Raw genomic sequence first — 20,478 nt, forward strand, 5'->3', positions numbered from 1 at the left:
CTGTAGCATGTAATAAGCCACCCATAGGAGGCCATGCAAACTGTGTGTGCAGACCTGCAATTGCAGTCTGCGTGACTGGGTGCATGCACGCTTCACTTCAGATATGAGGTTTCTGTTATATTCCGGTAGTGCACATAAAATCTACAAGTCACCCCTAAGGTAGGCCCTTTAATCCAAGAGCAGGTTGCATGGCTCTAAGTGTGTGGGCACCCCTGCATGAGTGGATGTGCCCCTACAAACCCCAGACTCAATTTTCTGTGCTTTGTAAGTACGGTACAGCCATTATAAGGTATGTAGTGGACATTGGCAAGTCGAGGTGTCTAACTACAAAATGGATGCCCCGAACCTGCTGTTTGGTATCAAACATGTTGAAATCATGCAACGACGCCAATTCCAGTGTTAGTTGCAGGACATCATCCAATGGGGTGACTCCTTAGAGGACCCCCCAATACCTACTTAGCCTTGAAGGGTCTGAGTGCCAGCCTGCGTTGCTTCCAACCCCGACAGTGTTTTGTCGTTCCCCCCCCCCCTCTTTGTGAGTAATTGATATCTCCGGGTAGGAAATACACTAAGTTGTTCTGTAGTAATATAAAGTTTTCTTGTGTGAAAAGCTTACTGACTGACTATAATGGCTCATGCAACAGCTTTACACCCCTCCTGCCTTAACAACTCTCCACACCTACCCTTTGAGCTCTTTGGTTTTTCAGGGACCCAAACACTATCACTAAGGGCAGCCTGGGCTCAGTGCACAGTGCTTCACTATAGGCGGATCCTATATACTGAGCCATCCTCCTACATCTTGCTTCTTTATCCAGTAGCCACAAAAGTTAAAGTTAATCTTATGACTGAGAAGATAACATTTTGTGCCTGTACTTATAAAGGTATATCGTTATTCATAAACGCCCCTCTCAACTCTTTGTGTCAAAGAAATCTACGATATGTCTTGTAAAGCTCCATAGAGAACTCAGGACTGGACTTTGTGCAACGCATCGATAGCGGATAAAAACTTGAGACCTTGAAGGAGCACCACCTTGATATTACATGAACAATTTAATCCAAACTGTTTTTTTAGTTTTTAGTCTCAAAAAGTGCTCTTTAGTTGGTTTCGATTTAAATATATTAAGATTATATCAGTATTCTGTGGTCCTTCTGGATTTGCAGAAATAGTCTAGTGGCTAAACATATAATATAGACCGACTCCAATAGCTGGCAAGATTTCCTCAGCATAATATTAAGTTTCACAGATGGTCCTTATGCTTAAGTTACCTTTCTATTATCATTCTACTATAGCTGTAGAATTAAAGTACTCTATACATTTTTATCTAAGATCATGCAGTTTATATGGCTTGATGTTTTGCTATTTGCTAACTACTTAATGTAGGCATTTTTGTTATTAGATGGACAAGTTGGATATATTTTGACATATTTATGCTGCTCAGACACTCATTAATTACAATGTTTTTACTTCTAGAATCATCTAGTCGTGAAAGTTCCTCCATATCAAGACCAGGAAATCACCTCTCCAGTTTCAGTGGGAATTTATGTTGTGACGAATGCTGGAAGATCTCATGAAGTGCATCCATTCACGTACACTCCAGATGCATGTATGTATTTAAACTTAAGTTATAGCACGATGGGTAATGTGTTAGGCCGGGAACTCTGCAAAAAGACACACCTAATGGCTTCCTGAAACGATTTGTTTGATAGACATCTAGCCGCAGATTCCTTAACTTTTGAATTATCCCCTGGCGCCAGTCTGGATTTGGTGATTTTTCAGTGGTAACTCTGCACTCCGCGGGACGGTGTCATACTGCTCCGGTCATGACGTCGACTCCGGTCATAATGTCAGTGAAGCCGGAGCCGGTCTGGGGGACGTTGTTTTCCAGGGAAGACAAAAGGTAAGGGGTGGTTTAAGTCACTGCATCCTCGGACTTGAGTGCGTGGAGACTCCATCTCCCTGGGCTTCTCCCGCACGACGGCTGAGGAAGCCGTACGCGACTCTGCAACTCATCTCCCCATGTTTCCGGGAGCCGGTGCATCAATGGCTCAGATGAAGAAATATTATGATTCCTTACACCTCCTCTTTGGAACCCCATCTCCCTCTCGAGGGCCTCTAGGCCCCAATGGGGTGAGTGGGGCGCCGTCGGAGGATTTGGCCTCTGTGATGGTTGGGCCGTTGGAGTCAATGGATCAGCGTCGGTCGACATCAACTGACATCGCTTTGGCGCAGGCTCACTGTCCTTCGGATCTTTGCCTACGATACTGGTCTTTGATCAACCGACTTCTAAATTGACGCCGGCGGCTCGGGTCAAAGTTGCGTCTACTCCGGAAGTCACCGTTGTATTGGTGCCGCTTCGGCACGGATGCGGATTCGGCTGTGCAAACTGGGGGAACTGTTCATTTTGGTGGCACCTGTATCTACTGGGCCTTGACTTCTTCAGCCCCGATGCCAATGTGATTCAGGTGGAGGAGCGTTGTCTTGAAGCTCTTGGTAATGCTTCTGGGCTGGATTCTTCGCCAGAATCTGGGTCGCTTTCTCCACCTAGTCTTGCCATGAAGGCGAGTTCCTGTTTTGCTTTCATGTTGAGAACGTCTTCGCCAGCCTCAGGTTGCTTTCTCCCCCTAGTCTTGCCACAGAGGCAAGTTCCTCTTTTGCAGGCATTCTGAGGACAGTGGCAGCAGTTGTGAGGTCCTATTTGACATTTTGTTAGATGCTTGGGCCAAGCCTTAACCGGAGGTCTCAGTGGACCGTGATATTGCATGTAGGCATTTGCCTTCTCCTTGGGACCCAGTTTCTTTGCATAGACATCCTTCACTAGTGGCCTGGTGACTCGGGGTGTAAGGTCTTCTAAGGATTTATATTCTACTCCTAAAACGCCGGTGGGTAAGGATGCTAGGGTTCGTGATGCTTGTGGTAAGCATATATCTTCTTCGGCCAGCTCAGCATTGAGAGCCACCACCACATCTTGTGTGCTCAGGCGCTTTTCCTATGCCTTATGGGATTCATTACAGAACATGCTCCTATCTCTTCCAGATAACCTCCTTGCTGAGGTAGGCAACTTGATTAGAGGTGGCCAGCAGTATTCTTGGCTTACCATAAGATGTGGAATAGACAAGACTGATTATGTGGGTCGTGCCATGGCATCTGCAGTGGCGCTATGGCGGGTTTGGTTGGTGTTTTCTGGTTTCTCTGAGGCTATCCAGTCTGCTTTAGTAGATGTAACTTTTGATGGAGCCCATCTTTTAGGCGATCAGGCAGTGCGGCGTGAAGATGTTTCATGAAAGACAAAGAACTACAGTCGTAGTCCTACATTTTCTATTTGTACTTTACTTATAGCTAGGCTTGGTATATTTGTTTTTGTTGGTCAAAGAATAGTCTTATTAGGACATTGGATGTCCAATTTGGTTCCAGTTCTACCACATGTACTCAGGAGAGGAGTTGTAGTTCTAACCTCAGGACCATTTACTTTCTTATTTTGTGTATTGATTTAAATGACTATGGGAGGTTCCCTTTGTTTCCTGGCTTTTGAGAAAGGGCATTCTGCTCAAGAGGCTGTTAAGAGAGGTTTCTTCCTGTATCTGTTACATGCTTCTTCGAAGCAGTTCAGTATGAAAATGTTATGGTTCTCTTCTTCAGTGCTTATGTAGAGGCATATGGTTATGTCAGTTGTTGACTGTTGTATAGCGACTCTTTGATATAGTCTTGGAGTGATCGGGTGCTTCAGCAAGTTGAAGCGTTGCTCTGACTCAGAGTGTATGTTTGCATTGTTTGAATGCTACTTTGCTTGTGTGTTCTTCCTTTACCCCAAAGGAACAGTTTCTGGATCCAGACTGGCGCCTGGGGAGAATTAAAAAGTTTATTAATATGCTGCTACACTGTGTCTCTACCAGATATCATGTTAAGAAAGGTAAGTAACTTTTACAAGAAAGTGAAAAACGTAAGTGTAAACCTTGGGTACTGGGCACATCTGGAAGATTTCCTTTTGTTTAGATTCATCACCTTGCACATTATATGTGAAGTCGAATAAGATAAATACATTTGTATTGTAAAGATAAATGTTGGGTTTGAACTAACAATAATGTGGATGTAAAAAGGGCACAAAAAGGTGTCAAATATTGGCCGCTGAAATAATAGAGTGAAGAAAGTTGTGGCTACAAAATAAATGGGAAAATGGCATCCTTTATAGGGCTGATATAGGTTTACTGGGAGGAGGAGCGAGGGGGGCATCCTCCTGCTAAAGTAGAGAAGAGCATTTACATTGAAGAGGAGAAAGGTGCGGGATTCAGGGAAGGAGTATCATTAAGGGGTACTAAATAGATGTAGAGTTCATGTACAGATAGTTTTAAGGAATAGTTTGTTTTTTTAAGGTTCAGTGAAGGAAAGCGTTATGGGGTGGTTAGGTTTTTTGGGTTCAGGGAAGGGTAACATTAACGTGGTTATTTGTGGTTTTTAGAGTTCAGGGATCAGTTGCATAAAAAGGTAGTAAGGGATTTTTAGAGTACATCGAAGGATGACTCAAAGCCGTAGTAAGGATTTATGGTGTTCTAGAAAGGGTAGTATTAAAGGGAAGTAAGGGGTGTATTTAGAGTCAGGGAACGGTAGCATTAAGGTGTATTAACAGCTTTTTAAGGTTCAGGGAAGGATAGCATTAAAGAGTGGTAAGGGATTTTTAGGTTTCAGGGAAAGGAGCGTAAAGGGGTACTGTGGGGTTTTAGGTTTCAGAGAATGTTAGCATTAAGAGGTACTAAAGTGGTGGTAGAGTTTAAGGATTAGTAGCATTAAGGGGTAGTTTGGGGTTTTAATGTCTCAGTAATGCGAAGCGTTAAGGGTAGTGAGTAGTAATTAGGGTATAGCTAGGTAAATTAAAGATTGCGCGTAATAAAAACAACTTTTAAAATACAATATTTTTGGTATTGGCACAGATAATGGACACAACATTGTTACTTTTTAAAGGTCGACTCTAATTTAATGTTGTTGTCATTTTAAAAGTAAGCTTTATTACATACAACCAAATGTTGTAGAAATATCTTTCCATCGGTCTCTGCTTATTAGATTATTGTAGTAATATAAAATGTGACCCTCACATTTATCAAGACATATGAACAGCTTTTTTCCCATTCAAAGGTAGTGTGGCCTGGCAGTTTGGGCTGCACTGTTCCTATTGCAGCAGGAGCCGGGGTATTTTGTATAAGGTTGGTAACAGCACACTGAGTAAATTAGATTGACTGCTTTAAAACCCAAGATAATTACTAGTGGCAATGATTATTCCAAACATTCCACCCTTCCCGTTTTTGTTTTTCCACTTCACTATAACCTTACATAATAAATAGGATCTGGTGGAATAAGGCTGCAACAAGAAACTGATTAACCCTCAAATTTAAATTGTACATGGACTGTCTTTTGCATATCTTATTGCAGGATTAATTTGAGATAATTGACTCTTATGGGATTAAGATTTTATTCCCAAATGTTTTTTTCTGAATTGACTCCTGTCCTGTTGCCATTAACTTAGTTCACTGAAGAATGTATGAAATCTTATCGTGCGCAGTTTGGCTTTTAGTTGAGTCATTATAACAAATAAAAATCTAAACTTTAAAGTAAATATTTTCTAATTGATATTCCTTCCTGCACATTACTTCTCTTCAATCCTTCCCAGTCGTACAACTCAATTCAGTAGCTTTTCTTGCAGTTTTCCTATACTTGCACAACTTAGTGCAATTACTGCATTAGCCTCGTGAGAGGTACCAAACAGAAGTGACAAAATGACCTAATAAAGGTGGTGTACAGTATTGGTCACAAGTTCTATTTATTTTTAGCCTCATATACTAATATCCAGATCGCTGTCGGGTACATTTTTCGTTAAAGAAAGTTTAATTATTCATAGGCAGATGCCTCCTTAGGCTCAAGCTGTGTTTGAATTTAAGGTGACCGATATCTTCATCAGTAGTACTTTGGCTCCAAGCATCACACAGCCATGTTACGTATGTGCTTTACTGTACTAACACCATTCATGAAAGGTAGGGTAGCTCTGTATGGCTTCAGTCAAGGAGTTGTGCAAGTCAGTTGGTCTGCAGATCCCCTCTTCAAAAGTGGGCCATTGTGAGAAACACACTTATTGTTTCTCTTTCTTGCCTCAAGACTAAGCGAAGGAGAAGGGGTGCTTCAGATTCTTCCTCATCTGTGCAGATTCCTTTCTTGGAAAATTTGGATCGGAAAGTAAGTTTGTCCTTTTCTAAGACATCAGCTGAATAAAGAAAAACATTTAAAGATTCTATGCTTAGGCTCTTCAACTATTTTTCTTAAACCTCTGGTACACCCACCACAGCCACTACTGTTCCTCACGCACATTAAGTGTAACTTGCTGTTGTTGATGCTGGCAGCTTTATCTGTTGGCATAGCACATCACCAATTGTGATATGTAGCATAGGTGTAAAATAGACCAGTGTCATCTACAGGGTAACACTGACTGAGTTCTTCCCTTGGATCTCCTCAGCGACCGTCCCTGTCGTTAGTACCAGCAGTATCAACTCAATTTATAACAAGGAGTCAACAAAGTAAAACACAGCCAGGATATTGCTAACACATATTACAGTCCGTGCCTTCAAATGTCCATAACGAGTATAGCAGTTTATTTCCATGAGCAGGAAAATCCTTCTATTAAGGAAATTAGCAGATTGTCTAACATCCTTGGATCTGACCCAGAAGCAAAAATATTCCGTCCATAATTTCTTAGGCAATGGGAGGATGACCGTTTGGCAAACACCCTTTCTCCAAAACACACAAATAGAATTGTTCTTGGCCTTAATTACTAGGGTTCTGAGTTCATCTCATGAAAGGAATTTCCCACCTTCAGAAAATCGCTTGTCTCAGGAGCATTCCTTTCATATCTTGACCATCCGAAGTTGGAGCTCAATCTGCACATGATACAAACGAAGTCCAGTCTCTTCAAAGATCCACACAATCAGGCAAAAGTCCAAGCCTATTTTTCCTTTCATTGAGACTTTATTGAATACTGTTTAGTTGTGTGACCTAAGTCTGTCACTATACTTACAGTCAGGAAGCAAACATTTGCACCAATAGATCTAGTCTTTTTGCATACACATCACATGCTCCAAGATACTAGTTGTCCAAGTCTCATTAGCCAAGCTAAAGCCCAGTATTTCCCTCTGTTCCACTAGATAGAGAATCCATGATCCTTTTCGCTTTGTCGTAAGGTTTCACTTCAGCTAGCAAGACAGTAAAGCATGCAATGCTTCTTGTTTACTTTTTGCTACTCTTTGTGGGAGATAACAGGTGGCCACTTCATGCTGTTTTAGAACAGGTACTTTTTAACAGTTATTATAGGAATGAAAAGAAGCTGTAACACGTCATGCAAACTAGCCTTAAGATGCTTGTTGCAGTAGAAATAACTGTGGGATTTGGAGTAGTTCTGTGCTGCAAGACCTGATGACTTTCCAGTGAATTCTGTGGGTACGTCTAATCTAGACTTGAGACATGCCTTTTGGTGGCCTGTTCCTATTAAGTGAAAGGGTAACTCTCTTCTTAGATCATTCAAGTAAAGTTGGGCTACAGACTGAGCTCTTATATTGGTATCTCCTACAAGACCTTTCCAACAGCAGAATAGAAACCTTTGGGATTGTAGTCAAAAGTACAATCAGCCAAGTCAATTTTCTCAAAATCTATTGATGGCGTGTTTTATTTTTTTTATAGTTTTTACAGTCTCCGGATCACCATGGGGCCTCTTGCCACCATGAACAGTTGAACTGGACGTGCTGTGATATTTTTGTCATACAATGGGTGTGATCAGAGAGATCGTGTACGTAGGCCTGGTGTGAGCCTTCCTTCCACTCGAAGTGGTTATGCAACATTTTTTCCCTGTAGTTGCAATATTCCAACAGTATAGTTTTGTCAGAGTGGTCAGTTCCATGGTGGTTAGGCCTTACCACATGTTTTTCACACAGTATGTCTGCTTACAGCACCAGCTCTTCAAAGATTGTGGCAGAAGTTCAGCTTAACAACTATACTGGTGGCTGCCCCACTGGTGGTCTAACCTGGAAGTATCTCTTGCTGGGGAAACTTTGTTTGTGTAAATCAATCACTTTAGTCAGTCACATGTGCCTTGTTGTTAGGTTGGAGTTGAATGGGGCCAATATTATTTTGTTGGAAAACGTTCTCAAGGAAACCTCTTCTTGAGAAACGTTCTGTATAAAACTGATTCCTCCATTTTTATAAATGAACACACCCGGATGACTGCCTTTCCTTCATGTCAAAAACGTACAGCATTTTCTTCCCTGGGATAGCCTAGTTCCATTGTTTATATTATATCGTGAAAACTCTCATAGACCTTCCATTTTTAGGTCTCGCTAGCGAATGCAGCGCATGCGCTGTTTCGCCTTGCGAGACTCTATTGTTGCAGCTGAAAATCAGTCATCTAAAAGTGCAACACTGACTCTTAGACCAAGAAGAACTCTGCACAACATGAGGCCCAGGAGGGTACTGTAGTTAAGCTGGCTCCGTGGAGCCGGTTGGGGGGGTGGGGGAAAGGGGACTCAAAGCGCGCACTGCCAGCCTCCGGGGACAGGAAATGTGCACGCGTACGAAGTGCACATCTCCTGTCCGTACCAAAGGCAGAATGAGCTCTCAGCTCGGTTTCGATGTTTCTGTGCCACAGATAACATTCCCTGATGCACGTTTGAAAACCGATTTAGTTATGAATGACGTTCAGAAAATCTGTAGAACAGAATAATTTGCACCTGAAATCTTAAGACCCTCCTGAATTCATGCATGTGAAAAAGCTCCTCTGTCTTAGATCGATGTTGTGGAGAAAAATGTCGGTGTGAACTTTGATGGGAAATACAGAGCGATTACAACATCTGGAAGGAAATTGGGCATGACAATATCACTTTGTCCCGGTGCAAAGAATGTGAAGTCTGAAGAAAACAAATTGTTTAATTCATATGCTTTAATGGTAGACATAACTGATGCAAGAGAGATGATTTCATAGGTGGAAGACGCAATACACGAAAAAGCAACAGTTCAAATGACTAGCACTTCTAGAAATTCAACACAAGATCACAATTTCATCAAGGTACTACAAAGGTTTGGGCCAGTAATAGATTGCTTAAGACTGCCAAGCCTGGGACCAAATACTCATGTGACCCCCACCCCTTGCAAAACCAGGTCTTTTTCAGATACTAAGGGGGCATCTGCGTTTTTGGTCCCGAGGTCAGCAGCCATCTAGGGAAACCTACCAAACTCACACATTTCTGAAAACTAGAGACCCAGGGAAGTCCAGGGAGGTATGGCTTGCTTGGATTCCACAATGTTTCCTTACAAAGAATCCCAGCAAACCTCATATTTTGATGAAAAAATCTATTTTTTTCTGCGTGGGAAAGTACTGGAATCTATGTGGATCCACAAATTTCCTACCACCCATCGTTCCCCAGGGTCTCCCGATAAAATATTCAATAAAAATTTTCTGAAATAAATAATAAATTATACCTTGCTCGCGTGGGTGGGTCAAGTACCTGCGATAGGCAAGGTCCCAAAACTTATTGAGGAGACATCAAAATTACCTATCTCAAAACAACCTGCTCAGTTATTGGCTCTGGGTTCGTCGGGCTCTTGGTGAACCTACAAGTCCTATATATCCCCCAACCAAAAAGACCAAGCAGATGTAACGGTATATTGCTTACAAACAGCTGTTCTAATTAGAAGTTACAGGTGAAAACGTTGGTCAAATGGCTGTTTTTTCAACTAATTTTAAATTTTTCCTATATTCAACTCTTAGTTTCTATAAAGAAACCTTGAAGGATCTACACAAATGACCCCTTGCTGAATTCAGAATTGCGTCTACTTTTCTAAAATGCATAGCTTTCCAGAATCCATTTTTGCTTTCATACCCATTTTTTCCATTAACTGGAAGACGGTTGAAAGCACAAAAATAGCAACAATTGGCTGTGTCCCAGTAAAATGCCAAAATGCCAAAACTGTAAAAAAAAAAATTTGGTTTTTTGACAAAAGTCTGCCAGTCCCTAAAAGCTGGGAAATTAGTGATTTCAGTCCCTGCATTTGTTGATACGATTTGCAGGGAAAAAAAACAGATACTTTCTCTCCTCCCCCCCCCCCCCCAAAAAAACATTTAGCTGTACTTTGGCTAATTTCTGGGTCCCCTCCAGGGGTATCCACAAACCCTGGGTACGTTTAGAATCCCCATGATGTTGGAAGAAAAGGACGCAAATTTGGTGTGGATACCTTATGTGGTTAAAAAGTTACAGGGGCCTAAGCGCGAACTACCCCAAATAGCCCAAAAAAAAGGCTTAGCACATGGGGGGAAAAAGGCCTAGCAGCGAAGGGGTTAAAGTGTCTTAGACAACTAGATGATAAAAAAAAAAATCTCTAGTAGCAGCACATGTGAGGAGGGCAGTCATTAACTTGCAAGGAATTTTAGGTCTGCCTTGACAGTGCAACTGTCACCTGATCTTTTAACGTACACCAATATTGTTCTCCAAATCTTTGCTTCCACATAAAAATACAGATGTAGTCCCATGCTATTTACTTGTGATGCTTCACATTACTATATAAGATTCCTTTAAAGCCGGATCTATTGCCACTACATGCTAAGCTGTGCGTTGTAATACAGTCTACATGCAAAGATGTTGCAAGACATTCTGTGCAATGAGTTTCTCGTGATGGGTCCCATTAAAAGGTGGTGGTGGCTCTAATCCTAGCCAGATTAGACTACCCTCTATTTTGGGCATAAACAAAGGCCAGCTTTATCGCCTGCAGCTGGTTCAAAACGCAGCTGCAAGGTTGGTTCTGAATCTCCCGAAGTATCACTCTGCTTCATCATCTTTCAGCCTGCTGCATTGGCTCCCGGTGGACCGTAGAGTTTTATTCAAGACCCTCTGCCTCACTCATAACGCTTTTTATGGCCGGTGCCCATCTGGCCTAAATAGTATCTTTAAAAGATATATGCCCTCAAGGAACCTTGGTCAGCAAATTGTAACCTTCTCGTGGTCCAGAGGTTCAAAAGATCACGGTGGGGGGGGGGGGGAGAGCCTTCTCGCTGACTGCTGCCAAGGCGTGGGACTCTCTCCCGTACTCCCTCTCGGGGAACCAAGAGCACTCTGTTTTTCGTAAATCCCTGAAGACCTGGCTGTTTTCCTAAGAGCAGGGCTTAAGCATGATCTCCGAGATTGTCTGTGGGTGATCTGTATACAAGCGCCTTGACGCCCTTGGGCTTAGTTTGCGCTATACAAATTGCTCATTCATTCATTCATTTATTCAACCAAATGCAGCAGATGCAGTGTGCACATTTCTCCATCAGCTGTAGTGTTTGTAAAGTAACAAATAAATTGTCCTGGCGCTCCTTTTAATTTATTGCAGAAAATTTTCCATTCACGTCTACCTGAAGAGACGCTGCCCATTGTGCTGGGGCGATACTAGTTTGAGAAACATTTCTACAGGATTATGCTGCAAGTGGATAGTTTTTCAGCTTGCAGTTTAATATCACTCGCTACTGTTTTCCTTTCATGACGTCCTAGGTTTACTTTTCATTTGCACTCCTGTCGCACTGTTAATATTATAGGTTTCAACAAACTAGAAAGTGCCATAGAAAAAAAAAATTAAATTCTAAATTTTTGTCTGGGGGTTGCTTTGGGGAAAATAGAAATGACAAATTGGAGAACACTCCGCAAGAATACCCATGAGCAGTTTTGCCTTAAATTAGGCTTGTTAGTGTGCAGACACTCATCCGGGATGTGCTCTTTTCATGTTGATTTTTGTGTTAGAGGTTGAATCCTTTGCGACTGGAATACGCAAAAATATGCAAAATTAGGTGAGGCATGAATATAGCCTGTACAGAATTTCTTTGAATGGAAACCAACAATGCAATGATCACTCTGGTGGCCACCCCTAATACACTACTTGGATCCACTAAAGAGCTTACGTTGTCTTAAATACATTACCAGGTATCATATATGACGAAAAAACAGTAGGGGAACTTTTCCATCTGGAGCGTCTTATACAGTGTTTTATTTGGAAGCTGTCTCAAGAAATATCTGCCATTTAGGAAGAAGTTGGATAAACCCGTTACTCTCGAAATTTATGAGTACACCATTTGAACCTAGGCATATTTGAAAAACATTTCTCATATGTGAAGCTTTTACTGTTGCTATGAATTGTACATGGCTAAATAAAGTTGATGTTCTATTTCATATTTCCATGACAGTTAATCATTGCCATTGCTCACGTTTTTCAAAATCCCATCTGAGTAGTAAGAACAGCATAGTATTCACTAGATGACAAGAGAGCTCTCTATTGGCACGTTAAATGACTTTAAATGCATGAATCTGTGAGTTTTAGCTGTTGGCAATGTGAAAAAAGACCAAGACTTGTGTAGGCAGCAAAATTGCTTGATGAGTGGTTGCTTCAGTTACCTTCTGGGAAACGGACCTCTAACAAGATGAGTAATTGTGCTTTCTACTAGAGGTAAGCCTGGAACAGGGCTCTACTGAGAAATATTTGCTGTGATTTCCATGTGGCCAAACACTGCAGCAGTGCTCTTATCGAGACACACATGGGGCAAGTGGTGTGAAAACTTCTGCAGCTGATACAAGTTTCCTCTCATCCCATTAAAGGTAATGTTTGCTTAGTATTATGTTAAAAAAATGTGCTTATATGAAAGATACAATGCTGGAGAAGAATGTTACTCATTTCAGTATTGGAACTTTCATAGGTTCACATGGGTGATACATTCCCCTATTTAGAGATGGGGTCCCCCGGTGTCTTTAAAAGTACTGCCCTAGTAGACATAGAACATATGACGTAAGGCCTCATTGTTTTGTTAATTACCCCTGTCCTTATTTAAAAGGACCAAACTTAGAAAAACAGCCAATCAGATGACACCACCCTGCAGAACGTTCCTGAGAGAAGCTCCAGTCCATGAGATTTCATACTGCACGTCGTACTAGGGAGTCTCTACTGAACTCTGCTCAGTTGTGTCCTCAAAGCTCTTGAAAGAAGATTTCTTCAGGATTTTCCTTATTTTGATTTGACAGATATACAATTCAGATGTACATCTGTGTTTAGGTGAAGTAAACTGACGCCCATCATGTCAGACACACCTAACAAAGGCCTCTTTAGACCTTTTGGCACCTGCAGGGAGAAGAGATTGCACATCGACAACCCTCACAAGGACAGTCTTTATTGTCTTAATCCTGACCACAAGCCAATGGATTGTCAGGTGTCGCACATTTTCAACTAAAACCTTGAAAGATAATGAAGGGAGGCTTCTCTTTTGGCTGCAGAGGCTTAAGAACAGAGATACTTTGGTCTCTGATGAAGATAGGAATGCCTCTTCAAGATCCTCCTATAAAACACCTCAAAAAAGAACTTTGGAGTACCTACAGGTCCATCTTCTCAGCCACCAAAAAAGGCACTGTAAAAATAATCAGAGCGCTGCCATAAACATAGTGCTCCTCCTAATAAGCCTTCCCAGCTGCAGCCAGATAATAAAACAGTATCTACTAAATAATCCCTCAAAAACCAGCTTCAAAACCTTCTACTCCTCCGAAGCTTAAACACACATTTAAGAAGCCTAGCTCAGCTCCACCAGCAGAGAACTCATCAACGACATCCCTGATGACAGGAAGATCCTCTTCAGGTACTGTTTCAGTGGTATCAACGGCATCCACAGTCACCACCGTCACTGTATTTTTGGCGGCAATTTCCTCATCGATGACGTCATCATTGACAGGTCAGGCTCCTTTATCGTCTACAGTGCAGATTACTCAGTCTTTTAAATCGTTGTCGAAAAACCATCTCTCAACGACGACCATCCCGTCAATGACAGGGCTCTCGACTACCTCGTCTTCTCATCGACGATCCTGTTGACGGTGCAAGCCTCGTCAACGGCGAACGCAACGTCTACAACTTGGTCCTCAACAGCAGCCACTTTGTCATCGTCGATGAAATTTCTTTTCACGGAAGGTTCGCGGTCGATGGGCTAGTCGACGACACCAACAGCAGAGAGAAAAAAAATATTTTCCTCAAAGATAAAGCATTAGACCTTAACTTTAACTTCACCCATCAAGTTCAATCATTGTTACCCTGACACCTTTTGGATGATGACTCTGAGGATGATAGCCTCTTTGGGACAGCTCAAAGCCCATTGGGGCTTAATGTTAAATGTCAGGAGGACTTAGATGATCAAGACTATTATGACCAACGGTGTTATTATTCACACCAGCACCACCAGCAGCAGGACCTGGATCTCAAGCGTGCATATTTTCCTATACCCCTACACCAGAAACACAAAAAGTTCCTCAGTTTGACGTGGCCGGCAGGCACTGTCCGTTCCTAGTAATGCCTTTCGGGCTCAAATGGGCCCCTGGCATCTTTACGAAGTGCCTAGCCCCAGTCGCAGCATACCTCAGGCAATAGCATCATCATCAAATTTGTCCTTAGCTCAACGACTGGCTAGTCAAAGCCCCAACTTACAGGGCCACAAGAGCATCCATCAAAGCCTGTCTGCTGCTTTTCAAACAACTGGGTCGAACTCTGATTCCAGCAAGTCAGTCCTTCAACCCACCCGGCGGCCATCCTTCCTAGGTGCCATACTGGACACCACTCAAAACAAGGCATACCACATGCTAGAAAGACAACAGAGATTAATAATCTTGGCGAAACGCGTACAAAAAAGGTGGATTCTTTCTGTACGCTTTAACAAATCTCTCATGGAAATGATGTCCTCCTGTATTCACACCATCCCTCACTGTCACCTACACATGTGTCCTCTCCAGGAAGCTTTAAATATGCATTGGGTGCAAGTCGAGGGAACATTCAACAACATAATTCATGTCTCACCACCTGTAACCTGCTGGATACAACCTCATCAGCTGTGGAAAGGCTTGCCTTTCCTGCCTCAACCAGCACCTCTGGTAATAACAACGGATACCTCCTTGGATGGCTTTCCTTATCTACGGGTCAGCGGAAAAGGGGCATAATCTCATCAGGATCTTCACATCAATCTCCTCGAGCTGAGAGCAGTATTCCTGACGCCTCAAGATCTCTTGCCCAGAATAAATAAAGGTACAGTGCTTGTCGGAACAGACAATACTATGACAATGCATTACCTAAACAACAAGGAGGAACACGATCTCCCCTGCTCTCTCAGGAAGCTCAAATTATCTGGCGCTGGGCAATTCAGCACAAGATGTCACTAGCAGCAGAGTATGTACTAATAAGACAAAACTTCATAGCAAACAGGTTAAGCAGACTGAAAACCTGCCACAAGTGGGAATTAAATCGACACTCTCTGAGCAGCATTTCTCCCAGTGGGCAAACCAGGCATAGACCTTATTTCAACTCCAGACAATGCCAAATCCTGGTACTTCGCATATTGGCATCCCCATCAGGGATCATGGGGGAATGCTTTTTCAATAGCATGGTCCAGCATATTTGCTTATGCTGTTTCTCCCCCTTCCTCTCCTTCCAAGGGTACTGAAGAAGATAAAGGCAGAACCCTGCAAGATCATAGTAATAGCTCCAGCATGGCCTTCCCAACTTTGGTACACCAAACTTGACCTCCTCTCAGTGCAACCTCTGATTCACCTCAAACCTATTCCATCTCTGTTGACAAGGAGTCATTCAGATCCCAGTTATTTGAAATTATCCACCTGGCTCCTGAGTCCCAAGAGTTTCAAAGACTTGAAGATTCCACAGGATGCAGAGAGGCACTTACTAGGGCACAAGCAGATAGTACCAGCAAGACGTACTCTTTGAAGTAGAAGAGGTTTTGCATTTGGTGCACATCGACTAAAGCGCACCCTCTCCATTCTTCACCAGAAGAAATGTTGCCATATCTCCATCATTTGGCGTGTTCCGGCTTGGCTCACACTTCAATAAAGGTTCACTTAGAGGCCATTCCCTGCTTCTGAAGATCATGCAATGTTCTATTTTATGGTCCAGCAGACTGGCGAAACAGTTCCTGAAAGGATTGTTTAGAATTTTGCCGCCAGTGTGAGCCCTTCCTCCTACATTGCAGCTGAACACAGTGCTTGCACAATTAATGAAGCATCCATTCGAACCCATCCATAGAGCAGATACAACATTCCTGTCCTGTCCTGTCCCGTAAGATTGATCTCCTACTGTCCTACTGGCTCTTAATTCAGCAAGGAGAGTTAGCGAACTCCAGGTTTTCACTACTCAGGAGCCTTTCCTACAATTCAAACAGTTATTCTACATATGTACCCTAGGTTTATCCCTAAGGTTCCTTCGGACTTTCACGTAAACGATCCTCAAACATCAGCCGAACGTCCTTTGCACTTCTTGGATGTCAAATGGTGCCTAAAATAATTTATTGGGCAAAACCAAATCTTTTTGTAAATCCAACCAGCTGTTTGTAGCCTACAGTGCACCTAGAAAGCTGTTTCCTCTCACGAAACAAAGCATATCAAGGTGAATATCAAGTGCAATTCTTTTCTGTCATCTACAAGCGAGTCAACCTGTGGCGTCAAAGGTCTGTGCTCCCTGTACCAGAGCCATGTCCACATCTATGGTGCTGTTTGCAGGTGTGTCCCTACTGCACATCTGCAGAGCAGCAACCTGGAAAATGACCCACACATTCACGAATCACTACTCTTTGGACTCTGAGATCGTGCGAGATGCGGCGGTAGAACAAGCGGTTCTCAGCTATCGTTTGAATAAAGGTGAGTCTTTTCTTTCTTCCCACCATCCATTTTATAACACTCATTTTGTATGATAATTCTGTAATGCTGTGTGTGTGTGTGTGTGTGTGTGTGTGTATATATATATATATATATATGTGTGTGTGTGCGTGTGTGTAGGTGTTTATGTATAACTCTAAGTATGTATTTATTTTACATGTGAACGGTATAGTTTTTCATGTTACTCGCATATTATGTCTGCTGAATGAAAATTTGCTAATTACTGCTCTCTACTCCGATTCAAGCATGTGAATCTATAAAAGTTCCAATACCGGAGTAAGAAAATAAGTTACTTACCTGTAACTGTAGTTCTCCAGTATTGGAATCTTTCAGAGATTCACATGCACCCACCCACCTCCCCTGGAGAGGCTCACCTTTGGTTTTCTCAGTAATTTCTACGCACTAATGAATCAAAAATCTGAGAGGCTGGAGCTTTCTCTCAGGAAGTTTTCACAGGGTGGTGTAATCTGATTGACTGGTTTTCTAAGTTTGGTCCTTTTTAAATAAGGACCGGGATTTGTTACTAAATAATGAGGCCTAAGGCCCTATGTTCTATGTCTACTATGACATTACTTTTAAAGATACCGGGGACTCCCATCTCTACGACTCGGAATGATTGAAGCATGTGAATCTATGAACGATTCCAATACTGGAGAACTATATGTTACAAGTAAGTAACTTATTTTCTTATGTGTAACTAGTACTCCTTGTTGGCTGTTATCTTTCATAGATTCACTTACTACCATTCATGCTTTCTCACTCTTAGTCTACACTGGTAATTGCCACATTGTTACCTGGTAGTTATTGCAAACCTGTGCTCAATAGTAGTAGTATTCAAAACGAGTACCCTTTCTATTTGTACATGTAATACCACCCATTTACCACTAGACCTGCGTTAAATATACACACACAATGTGCTAATCTTGGAATTGAAAATTTCTAAAAAGCCAAGCCATATCGAATTGTCCAGTCATTTACTTCTACAAAATGTGCCCAAGAAATCTATTTAAAAAAAAGAGGTATTGTTAAGGAGTGATTATAAAAGACTACATGTTCCTGTATAAAAGATGCCAACAATGGTGAAATAATGTTGCTGATAAGTAGTAGCACATTCTTCGAAGATAAAACACCTTATTCTCTAGGGCGGTAGACAAGCAGTTGCGGGTAAGTGAAAAGGGGTCAAGCATTTCCCACATCTGGCGATCACATAGCCCAAAGGATTAAGTACAAAATATGTACTCAAAAGCGCACCACTAAATATTCTACAAAGCGACTAAAATAGCAAGACATTAAGGACTTTCTGGAGGTGGATACAAATGAATGTAAAATTAAAGACTATTCTGCTCCTGTTGACCACAAACATTCCAATCCTGTTTAACCATGTAGTTAACGTTGTGGAGAAAGGGATGCCAGTTGTCTCTGAATTTATCCTCATAAATTGCCCTAAACAGAGATGTGAGATCCCAGAAACCTTTTCTATAAAATGTTTTTTTATTGATTATAAATAGTGAAAGGTCAAACAACACATCTGTATAAAGATGGCTAAAGAGGTATGCCCAGTTATCAGTGAGTGTGTGAGGGTTGTCTCTCCCTCCCCCCTCACAATTTCCCTCCCCCCTCACAATTTCCCTCCCCCACCACCAGAAAAAAAGTATAAATCTTTCGAGGTTCTCTTTAACAGGATATGCAGTAAGGTTATTCTCATTGATGGCTGATGCTATATAGGTCAACAAAGTCTACAAGCTGTGTCACGATCATCACTCAACCAAAGGATAGTAGTGAGTGCATCTTTTTGATGATTTGTATAAGAAAAGTTCATGTCTTTGATGAATGAAAGGGCATGATAGCTTAGGGTTGCCTGTGGAAAGATGAGAGCACTGGGTTCCATACAGCTTTGCAATCTTTATATTTATCACGAAGGGCTTGAGGCAGAATTTAAATTGCCATTATTTTCCACAGTCTAAGGTATCACTACAGGGTGGAGAATTATTTCATTGGGATGCCAAAGAGAGTTTTGCCACCTCTCTGCAATTCTACATCAGCACTCTGCCGAATTTCGATTGGTATTTTAGCTTGGGGTGTGGGGTAGTAAACCCATAATTACAAAGGCAGATTCATCTGCCTAAAAGCTCCTTCATGGCGGCTGCACTTTCTTACCAGAGCGGTTTATTAGAGGGACATTCCCACTACATGTGTTGAAAATCCCCAATAAACCACAGCCTCTCCAGCACAATGGGCTTGCAGTTGTGAAGTGCTTGTAAAATTTTGCAATGTTGAGATTCTAATCGAGCATCATCTTAGAATGGCCCACTCTACCCAGCTTGCTAGAGGACCTTTTCTTAATGTCATGTAAACAATGTTCCTACTGCCTAGCTTGAATGTCTTTACGGAATATACTCCTCCATCACTACTTCTATTCCCAGCTGGACACCATGGTATTCAGTTAAGACACAATAGATAGAACTTGTGCCAGCTGCTTGCGTTCTGGATTTTTTGAACAGCACAAGTTCTCTTGTTGCCACAGCTTTTATTTTTCAAAGCCTCACCCTGTGTCTCAGCTGAGCGCAGTGGAACCTCTCCCCTCATCAAAGATGAAGGCTTGTTTACATCTTTCAAATGTTTTGATAGTGCCCCTTCAAGCAAATCTAAGGTAATTTTTTACCATCCATCTGTCTTGGAGACCAATATTGAAATCTGGTGTGAAAGCCAGATTGAAGGGAGTGAGGGTTTGAGGGAAAGAGTATAACGTGAGACTTTGGTGCCTATATATTTTATCCCAGATTGTGAGGGTTGTTTTCATTGATGTGCTTAAGTATGCTTTGGCGAGGTCTATGCTCTTTGAAAAGCAAGAGCAAGTCAGATATTGATCTTCCTGCTAGGGCCTTTTCTATGTGGTGATGCAACTTATCTGTTGCTCAGAGACTGAATATACATGTGGCATTCCCTGTAATTCAAGACAAAATCTGCAAGGCTTATGCCTTGCCAATCCATTGGATAAGTGCATGCGATTGTTGAGGGCAACCATTTTCCCAAAGAAACTATAGGGCGATCTTCCTTGGGTCTTCAAACTATTCTTTACTTAGTAGTATTGGAAGGGTCTGAAATATACACAATATGCTTAGCAGAAAATTATTTCTGAGCTCCTGAATCGTCCTCATCCAGGAACAAAAAAGGCGAATCTAAGGTTGGTACGTAGGTCATTGATTAGTTTCACGAAATTTGCCCTGTGCGATTTTGAAAGTACCAAGGTTGTTAACTTACTCCGGTATTGGAACTTTCATAGTTTCACATGCTTGAATCATTCCCCATTGTCACGCTAGGAGTCCTGGGTATATCAAAATAGCAATGCAAATCTAATACAAACTGGAAAGCCTAGGCCTAGACCCATTTCAGTTTTGTAACATATCCCTCTCTTTTTGTAAAAGAGACCAAAAGAAGCTTTTAGCCAACCACCCTCTAGAACCCTCCTGAGAAAACCATAGACCGTCAGATTTTCTACTGCACGTTGTGCTAAGGAGTCTCCACTGAGCTCTGCTCAGTTATTTCCTTAAATTACTCTCTTGGGAGGTTTTTTCCTAAACCTTTTCTTCAGATTTATACTTATTGAGCTTGGTTTATCTTCTTTCCTGATGTCGGACAAGGAGAAGTGTCTTTTTAGAGACTATCACCTGCTCTAACAATATACTCCATGTGGATGGTCCTCATAAGGACTGTATTTACTGCCTGTATCCTGACCACAAAGCCAAG

At 42.0% G+C, this 20,478-nt stretch overlaps 1 protein-coding gene across 7 annotated transcripts in view; it reads left to right on the plus strand.

The window, feature by feature from the left end:
• NFAT5 (nuclear factor of activated T cells 5) overlaps positions 1 to 20,478 on the plus strand; it is a 787,967-nt gene that overhangs the window by 586,173 nt on the left and 181,316 nt on the right. For all 7 annotated transcript variants that reach the window (XM_078670043.1, XM_078670045.1, XM_078670041.1 and 4 more), the window contains one exon: positions 1,472 to 1,604. In XM_078670043.1, coding sequence (XP_078526169.1) covers positions 1,472 to 1,604 — 133 coding nt within the window. The remainder of the gene's footprint in view (positions 1 to 1,471; positions 1,605 to 20,478) is intronic.

Source organism: Lissotriton helveticus, chromosome 12 (genome assembly GCF_964261635.1).
Source record: "Lissotriton helveticus chromosome 12, aLisHel1.1, whole genome shotgun sequence".
Taxonomy (NCBI): Eukaryota; Metazoa; Chordata; class Amphibia; order Caudata; family Salamandridae; genus Lissotriton; species Lissotriton helveticus.